This window comes from Anarrhichthys ocellatus, unplaced genomic scaffold, assembly GCF_004355925.1.
Source record: "Anarrhichthys ocellatus isolate YVR2014 unplaced genomic scaffold, GSC_Weel_1.0 scaffold52, whole genome shotgun sequence".
NCBI lineage: Eukaryota > Metazoa > Chordata > Actinopteri > Perciformes > Anarhichadidae > Anarrhichthys > Anarrhichthys ocellatus.
In genome coordinates, this window is record NW_022280082.1 from 30998 (window position 1) to 39505 (window position 8508).

The 8508-nt window shown below is 43.1% G+C and overlaps 2 protein-coding genes across 6 annotated transcripts in view; both read left to right on the forward strand.

The window, feature by feature from the left end:
• Positions 1-6375, forward strand: part of grm1a (glutamate receptor, metabotropic 1a) — a 28426-nt gene extending 22051 nt beyond the window's left edge. For 3 of the 5 annotated variants that reach the window (XM_031870227.1, XM_031870228.1, XM_031870229.1), the window contains exons 9-10: positions 1179-2112; positions 3945-6375. In XM_031870227.1, coding sequence (XP_031726087.1) covers positions 1179-2112; positions 3945-4755 — 1745 coding nt within the window. In that variant the 3' untranslated portion in view covers positions 4756-6375. The remainder of the gene's footprint in view (positions 1-1178; positions 2113-3944) is intronic. The other 2 variants (XM_031870230.1, XM_031870231.1) reach the window with 2 other exon arrangements.
• Positions 6376-7181: 806 nt separating this feature from the next.
• The window catches only part of rab32a (RAB32a, member RAS oncogene family), a 14684-nt gene continuing 13357 nt past the window's right edge, over positions 7182-8508 (forward strand). The window contains exon 1 of the mRNA XM_031870235.1: positions 7182-7514. Coding sequence (XP_031726095.1) covers positions 7301-7514 — 214 coding nt within the window. The 5' untranslated portion in view covers positions 7182-7300. The remainder of the gene's footprint in view (positions 7515-8508) is intronic.

Below are 8508 nucleotides of genomic sequence, written 5' to 3' on the forward strand. Positions count from 1 at the left end.
CCCCCCCATAAGCTCTTTCACACCCTGACACCTCCTTTCGCTGATGCTTTTCATCATACAGGTCCAATGACCCTGCTCTCTTTGCTTTCTCAACCGCCACACTACTCTTTCCTCCTCCCTGCTCCCTTTCCTTGTTGTGACCCAGTGGTTGTTTTGACAGCGATTTATAGAGTTGAGAGGAGCTCTCAGTTCCCAGGTGTAAAATCCTATTACTGCCATGAGAGGCTTGGGGATTCATTTCAGCAGTCTGTCCAGGAAGAAATTCTCCTTTAACTCTCATTACATGTTCCTATCTGGAGAATACTAATAGAGAGAGTTGGTATCCTATTCATAGAGTGAGGTTGTACTGTCGTACTAGGTTATATGTTCACTCATTCGCTCTTTTAGGGCAAATATCTAAAAAACACCTTTGTTTTAAACATAATTTGCTTGTGGTGCTGGCTTCTCTTGAAAGTCAATGTGGAGTGAGCTTTGTTTTTGAATTTTTTAAAGGTTTTCCCAGCTTCAGATATTTTCCTCTCAAGTGTGCCTCAGTGTGCTATTGCTGAAGTGCCTTTTAATAATATCACAGGGTAACAACTGATTTACGCCTTCATATTTGCATTAGTACCTCTCACATCTTGTGTTGAAAATATCCAGGCTTCCTGAGGCAAATAGTTAGGTTATTTAAACATTTTAGATTTCTTATGATTTGACATATTGGGAGTTGATTGGGCGATGCAGACCAGAAGTGGGTTATTCTGTGCATAGCCTTGCTTGTGATGGCAGTGACTCTAATGCTATTAGCAGCAGCATGTAATTTATGGAGTGTTAAGCTGGGGAAGTCTAGGGATGTCAGTTTTCTCCCATTATTCTCTATAAACTTCCTCTGGGGGTTGGAAGCAACAAGTGCATCATGACAGAGTCAACACACATACCTACGTATCTGCACACAGACATTTGGCATACAATTAAAATGGGAGAGAAATCTGACAGAACTGGAGCTTTGACGCGTGAAAATTAGTTCCTTAGCAATTTTAGGCCTTCTTGTGTCTCCAAATCTGTGTCGCTCTCCTCTCTGCCATCTCTCTACTGACTGCTCATTGGTTCGTTTAACCTGTATTATTGTACCTTTCATTCACAAAAGCTCATACAGTCCCAACAAAAGATTAACCCGACATCTCCTCTGCTCTTTCCAGGCTGCCAGCCCCTGCCTCTGAAGATTCTTGACTGGGCGGATGTGGAATCCATGGTGGCAGTGGCTTTCTCCTGCATGGGCATCCTCATCACTTCCTTTGTCACCTTTGTGTTCATCCAGTACCGTGATACACCTGTGGTAAAGTCCTCGAGCAGAGAACTCTGTTATATCATCTTGGCAGGCATCTTCATGGGCTACATTTGTCCATTCACCTTAATCGCCCGTCCTACAGTGGCCTCCTGCTACTTGCAGAGGCTCCTGGTGGGCCTTTCATCTGCCATGTGCTACTCTGCCCTGGTAACCAAAACTAATCGCATTGCCCGCATCCTGGCAGGCAGCAAGAAGAAGATCTGCACCAAGAAGCCCCGTTTCATGAGCGCTTGGGCCCAGGTGGTCATCGCCTTTATGCTGATCAGTTTGCAGCTAACTCTGGAGATCACACTCATCATTCTGGAGCCTCCTGAACCCGTCAAGTCCTACCCGAGTATACGTGAGGTCTTCCTCATCTGTAATACTAGCAACGTAGGCATGGTGGCGCCACTGGGCTACAACGGCCTGCTAATCATGAGCTGCACCTACTATGCCTTCAAGACGCGGAACGTCCCAGCCAACTTTAATGAGGCTAAATATATTGCCTTTACAATGTACACTACCTGCATTATCTGGTTGGCCTTTGTGCCGATCTATTTCGGCTCAAACTACAAGATCATAACCACATCCTTCTCCGTCAGCCTGAGTGTAACAGTGGCACTAGGGTGCATGTTCACGCCTAAGATGTACATTATCATTGCGAAACCAGAGAGGAACGTCCGAAGTGCCTTCACCACATCTGATGTGGTGCGAATGCATGTTGGAGATGGAAAGTCGGCTCAATGCGGGACAAACAGCTTCCTTAATATCTTCCGCCGGAAGAAACCTGTGTCTGCCAAAGCCAAGTGAGTGACATTTTACGTTGTTCATCTTGCTAGATTCTGTTTGTTTCGAGCCAAAATTATAACATGCCTAAACACTCAAATGGTACAGTGAGTTGTCCAAAGCTGATTCATTTGGGGAATTTCACTGAAAAAATCATCAAAAGTAACATGCAAGTGCTCATTTTTCACAAGAATATTTGAGTGTTTATGCTTGATGTTAATGGTCAAATTTTTACTTTTCAGCACCCCAATCTGTGTAAAGCCAAACTGTAATTATTTATTTAGAAACAGTATGAAATGAACACCGATTTATGTGGAACATCCCCTTCCCCCTGAGGGGCATGAAATATTATCAATGAAATGAAGCTAAATTTAACAGAAAACACAAGACAGGATATTTTGATGTTGTTGATTTAAAGCTAAAAGGCCATGCTGATGCACCAGTGATTATTAATGTATAGATAGATGCATCTAAACTAGATATAAGACTTGCATGTAACTTTTTTGAGATCCACAGCAGTGACACATGGACAGGTATCTAAAGTAAGGAGTGGGGCAGAGTATGAGAGTGATCCCGATCTGTTCATTGTTGTCTCTCACCCTTGCTATGCAGCCTTTTCTAATATTTTAACCCTTTAACCTTCCAAACTGAGCAGCATAGTGTCTGAAAAGTGTAGAGGCTGGCAAATGTTTTGGCATGGTGGTCATTCAAATCCTTTCCTGGAGAGCTGCACTGTCTACTGAGACATATTTTATTATTGTATACAACCAGAGGATACTTCTAGACTCTCACTAGATCATAAATTGATCGTAAAGAAAATCAGCGTTTGCTGAGTTTGCCCAAAAATCTTATAGCCGAAGTCCATAATTCCCTGCACACTTTTTGCACGACATAGAGGTATGTTGTTGTGGGACGTTGTGTGGAAACGTTTTTTAATTCTATTTTAGCTATTGCATTGAATTGTGCCATCCATCCATCCATCCATTTTCCTCCGCTTATCCGGGGTCAGGTCGCGGTGGCAACAGGCCAAGCAGGCTGACCCAGACTTCCCTCTCACTTCCCTTGAATTGTGCTTGTGTCACTAATGAGTGACATAAAGTAAAAGGTGTAGCAAGTCACCATTCATAATTTGTTTGGCTCTCAGCTTGAGTTTGTTGAGTCCTTTTGTATTCAACAACAAATTTAACCAGCCTATCTGGCAGAATTAAAGGATCACTTGCCTCTGTGCTCCTATCACTTATGCATAGGCAATGGAAAAAAGGATTTTGACACTGCAGCCCTCCAAAGAGGAGATCTGCCACCCTGCTGCTTTTGGTTTGTCCTGAATTAACCTCACATTTAACTTTTCTCAGCATGAACGCCCCTCTCCTCCCCCACCTCCACACTCCAACTATAATCACATTAGAGCCAGTCCTAGTTCATTCTAAACTCTGTGTCGTCTTCAGCCCAGCTCAGGCACCAACTGAATTATTGATTCAGAATGCATGCGTCTCATTTAAACTATATAAGCAAATAGTGAAGACGGGAGGAATTAGCTGGTTGGCTCCTAATTCTGTAGGCTTAATGTTTGAAGCAATTTAAAGATCATAATGCTTTCTGCAGCACATTATGACTCACTATGTTTGTGAAGTGCCACAGTTGATACATGTAATGCTCCTTAAAGCTCATGAGTGAACCCCTTAGCAAAGCTGTTAATGTCAAGTCGTGTGGTTAAAAAGTATTTTAACATGCATCAGAAATGTTGGAATGCTGCTGCTCAGTTCTGTTACGTTGCTGCTATGTTGATGTTGTTTTTTTCCAACCACCTCCCGGTTTCCTGTGTTAGTAACTTGGGTCTTTATCTCGTTCATAGTTCTAATGGCAAGTCTGTGTCATGGTCTGAATCAGGTGCAAGACACCCTCCGAGGGGAGGGAATGTGTGGCACAGACTGTCTGTGCATGTGAGGAAACAGGAAGCCGGCTTGAATCAGACGGCGGTCATCAGGCCCCTAACTAACACCGCCGACCCCCGCAGTTGTGCGCCTTCCACCTGCGACTTTGGCACAGAACCCCATCCTCCCCGACAACCGCGCGGCGCTAAGCCTCTGTACAACCTGGTGGAGGAGGACGACGAGGGAGATTCTCAGCGCCCTCTCTGGACCCTGACTTGCCCTGGACAGACGCAAGGGCTGGAGTCTAATTTAGATAGGCCGGCTTCTTATTTGCCCCCTCACTTGAAGGGTAGCACCACAGAGCGCTTGCAGGGGGCTGTGGTGGACACACACAGCTCCTATGTCCCTGCACTTAATGAGCACACCGCCAGGGAGGCAATCCCTGCTAATGAGCCTTTGAGCTTGAACTCTTCGCAGCTTTTTTTGGCCCCACAAGTGGGGGTGTTTGAAGAAGAGGGGTCCGAGGATGAGGAACTGGACCTCTTACACAGCTACATTTATGATGCCAAGGAGGAGGGGGAGGACGGGGAAGGCGAGGATTTAACTCAATACAAGCCAACTCTGGAGGATTCCCTAGCTCTGTCGCCCCCCTCCCCCTTCAGAGACTCTGTGTGTTCGGGGGAGTCTGTCAGCAACTCCCCCATCATGGAGTCGATGCTCGGAAGCCCTTCGAGCTCAGTCTACACCTCAAACACCCTCCAAGACTTCGCACACAGCTCCTCAACACTGTGAGAGCATAGCAGGTGCTGACACATTCCCACTTACAGGTTCATGCAAACACAAATATATACAGATACTGTACAACATTCTTTTATTATCATTTCAAAGTTTTTAGCATTCATCTTTTGCTCCGTCGTTTGGCTTGCTTGTGTGTACTACTCTGCTTTTACAAGTAAGGGTTTGATCAATATTATAAGTAGAGAAACACCAGGAATCATCCATGAGTGCTCACATTCCTGAAGGGCTGTCAGTGATCAAAGCCTTTTTGTAAAAAAATGTAAACTGGGAAGAGTGCCAAAACTAGTCAGCTCTCATGCCAAATTGTGATGAATTAAGCAACGCTGAGAATCATAATGAAGGATGTAGCTGTAGTTCTCATAACGGCAGTGCAATTAAATGGTCTAGGAGAGACAAATGGAAAGACAAACACACTTCAGTGTGTATATAATCTATGTGCACCGTAAGATACAACCAGATTCCAAACTGGCTCTTAGGACCGCAGTAGCTGAAGTGCATTTCATGCCAGTTTTGATTATCTCTGCTCCTCTCTGCTGCACACGTACAGGTCTGTTCATGTGTGTAGCAGTCGCAGCTGCATCGAAAATTATTCGCTTTTTGCCTTTTTTTCATTAATCAATTTCACTTCAGCTTTCGCTGGTCTGACCTCATCGCAATTAAAGTATACAAAGATATTAATTAACAAAAAACGTGCAGTAAGTTGGTTGATTATTACTTTTATGTGTTGCCAGATGTGCAACAAAATATTATCACTGAACTGAGATTCTGCTGAAGACTCGCGCTGTAAGATATATGACATGGATATAATGTGCCAAACAAAGTTGTTATCAACCTACATCTCTGCTTTCGATTTTTACGATGTAGCTGATACAGGTTAGCGTGATTGTAGATGATGGCGGTGTTGTTTATTTAGTCTACACTCAATCGTAACAATGAGAACAAGTTTTATGAGCATGGGGCGTGATAACAGAACTACTTTTGCTTTCCATGTGGATATTTCTCATGTTTTCTGAGTTTGCTGTGTCATTGTAATGAAAAACACAGTATACTTGTACAAGTTCTCAAAGTTTGTAATACTGTTAAGCCATCTCTTGTTTTTCACACAGGTGGTATGTTTGTAATACTGATAAATGTTTCTATATTTGTGTCAACAGAAAAAAAAAGAGTTTATACATTTTGAAAATGTCCTCAAATACTTGTCAAAGAGCAGTGTGTTTGGTTTTTGGGTAACTTTTAAGCTAACTTGATTGACTGTATCCTCTTGAAAATATTCAGTTGTAAAGGTAACCGATGATTAGTTGCTTCTTGTAATGAGATTATACATGTTTCAATTTTGCTTCAATCTTGCATTATAAACAAGTAGTTTACTTGAGGTTAAGTTTCTTAGTTCTTTATCTATAAGAATGCAAAATTTATTTCAAAGTACAAGACTATACAGTACATAGTGAAATTGTATTGTATTTCCAAATGTTTTTAGTCTATTATAGTGTAAGTTGTTAAATTATTTTATCCAGTGTAAAATATAAGAGGGTGCCACCTGTTTAACACTGTCAAATCTAGAGTGAAATAGGCCTTTATGTTTTGGGCAAGCTGAACAATGCTGTAAAATAAAACGATTTATATTACGAAGACTGATTACTGCCTACAACAGCCTGGAAACCGGGTTGTCATTATAGGTTCAACTGCAAAAAATCTGAAAGACTCACCAAGCTCAATATTAACTGAAACCAATGTTTCCAAAATGTTGGGGGCAATCAAGGATCCTTAAGAGGTGTTCAAGGCATCTCAAGCTAAATTATAAAGTCCATCTGTAGCCTACTCTATTTGAGCTTCTGACACTAAAAGGCTTTTTTTCATATTCAGCTGAAGAGGAAAAGTTTTTCTGAGCTCATCTTAAAACCCACTTTAAGATGTCGGCGTATGAGCATGATTTAGGAACACGACAGCTAGTTTCAAGTCAATATTTAATTTACACGTGGAAACTTGAACCCTCCAGCACATCAAATATTTGCCAGATTTTTTTTTTTCAGTTAATAATTAGACTTTTTCTCTCAAGAAAAAAAGCACATCAGAGAAATAATTACTCATATAGAGCAATATCTTTAACATATCTTTTTTATCCCACACTCCTCAATTTAGAAGACAATGGATGTTTCTTTGTGGAGAAAAAAAAAAGAAGAAATCACACACACGAAACAAAAGTCCCAGTGTCTAACTTGATGGTAAAGACACGTTACATGACAAGGTTTGGGTGCTTTCTGTAAACATGAAAAAGTTTACAGTAACTTCAGCAGCGCGAGGAAGCTTGAGTGTGAAGTTTCTTACATTTCCGGGTCCTGTGACTTATCAGGTGGTTGCCGAGCTGCAGCAGGAGAAGGAGGAGCGGAATAAGAGAAGGGGGGGGGGGGGACAACAATTTCTGTTGCATCTGGCCCTCAGCCCTCTCTGGCCAGCCCCAGTCCCACAACAACTCCTCGCAGGAAGCAAATACATGCGCGAGAAAGCAGAAGCTGCCCGAGTTTAGCGAAACAGTGTCAGCATGGCCGGGGGCTCGGTGTTCGAGTGTAAGGAGTACTTGTTCAAAGTGCTGGTCATCGGGGAATTAGGCGTCGGGAAAACGAGCATCATCAAACGCTACGTGCACCAGCTCTTCTCGCAGCACTACAGGGCGACCATCGGAGTCGACTTTGCGCTTAAAGTCATCAACTGGGACAGCAAGACGCTGGTGAGGTTACAGCTGTGGGACATCGCAGGTAAGGACACGCTCATTCGCTTCCATTGCGTGACATTAGGTGTCGCACAACTGAAGCAGGTGGTTTCACCGCCAGTGGATGTGAAGCTCAACTTTTATGTGTGCGATATGCAGGGAAGTTTCACTTCCACAGGTTGCTTGCCCGAGAGTTATTTCACAATGAGATAGATACGTTTAATCAGAGTTATACTCACTAACGTGTTTAAATTAACATTGTGCAACATGTTGAATTCCCACGATGCTCAAAGAAGCACGATAGGGATTTCCTGCAGAAGAGACCGATTGGACATGTCTACGGGTGTCTTTTCCACTTCATGATCACGGCAGCTCATAATTGTCAGTGGAATGTAGGTCACGTTGTTATTACCGACTGAGCGCCGCCCCCTCCGTGAAACTTCCCCACAATAATATTCTTGTAATACTTTCTCTCGGGATTAAACTGTGTTTATAGCTGCACTAAGTGACTTCACTGGCCCTTGTGTTTATTTCTCGCAGTGTTTCACGTTGCAAAGTCGCTGTGGTGTTCTTTAAATGTGTCCCATATGTGACCTCGTGCATTTTGTGAGAGGATTTCAGTTCAGGAGGATTTCAGTTCTTCCTCTGAGCTCCTTCACTTGGCTCACACAGCAACCTGTGCGTTCCAGCAGCCTGAGTAAGCAAGCCACAGAGAAATCCGAGCAGTGTAAATAAAAGTTTCTCACGTGCAGGCGTTTCTTTTTAAACTCTTAACTGTTTGTTCATCTCTCGGCACAGAAAAAAAAAAAATCACACTGCAAACAGAGAAGTCTGAGAATGGCATGCATGAGAGGACAGGTGAGGGAGGAAGTGAGAGGCAGACAAACCAGCAAACACAATGACTGACTTTTAAATGTCGACCAAGCTGACAGATTCAGCAGGAATGTGGGCTGGTGGGTGGGTAAAGGGTGTCTGTGATGTCCCATTAGTCTCCTCTCTCTCTCTCTCTCTCTCTCTCTCTCTCTCTCTCTCTCTCTCTC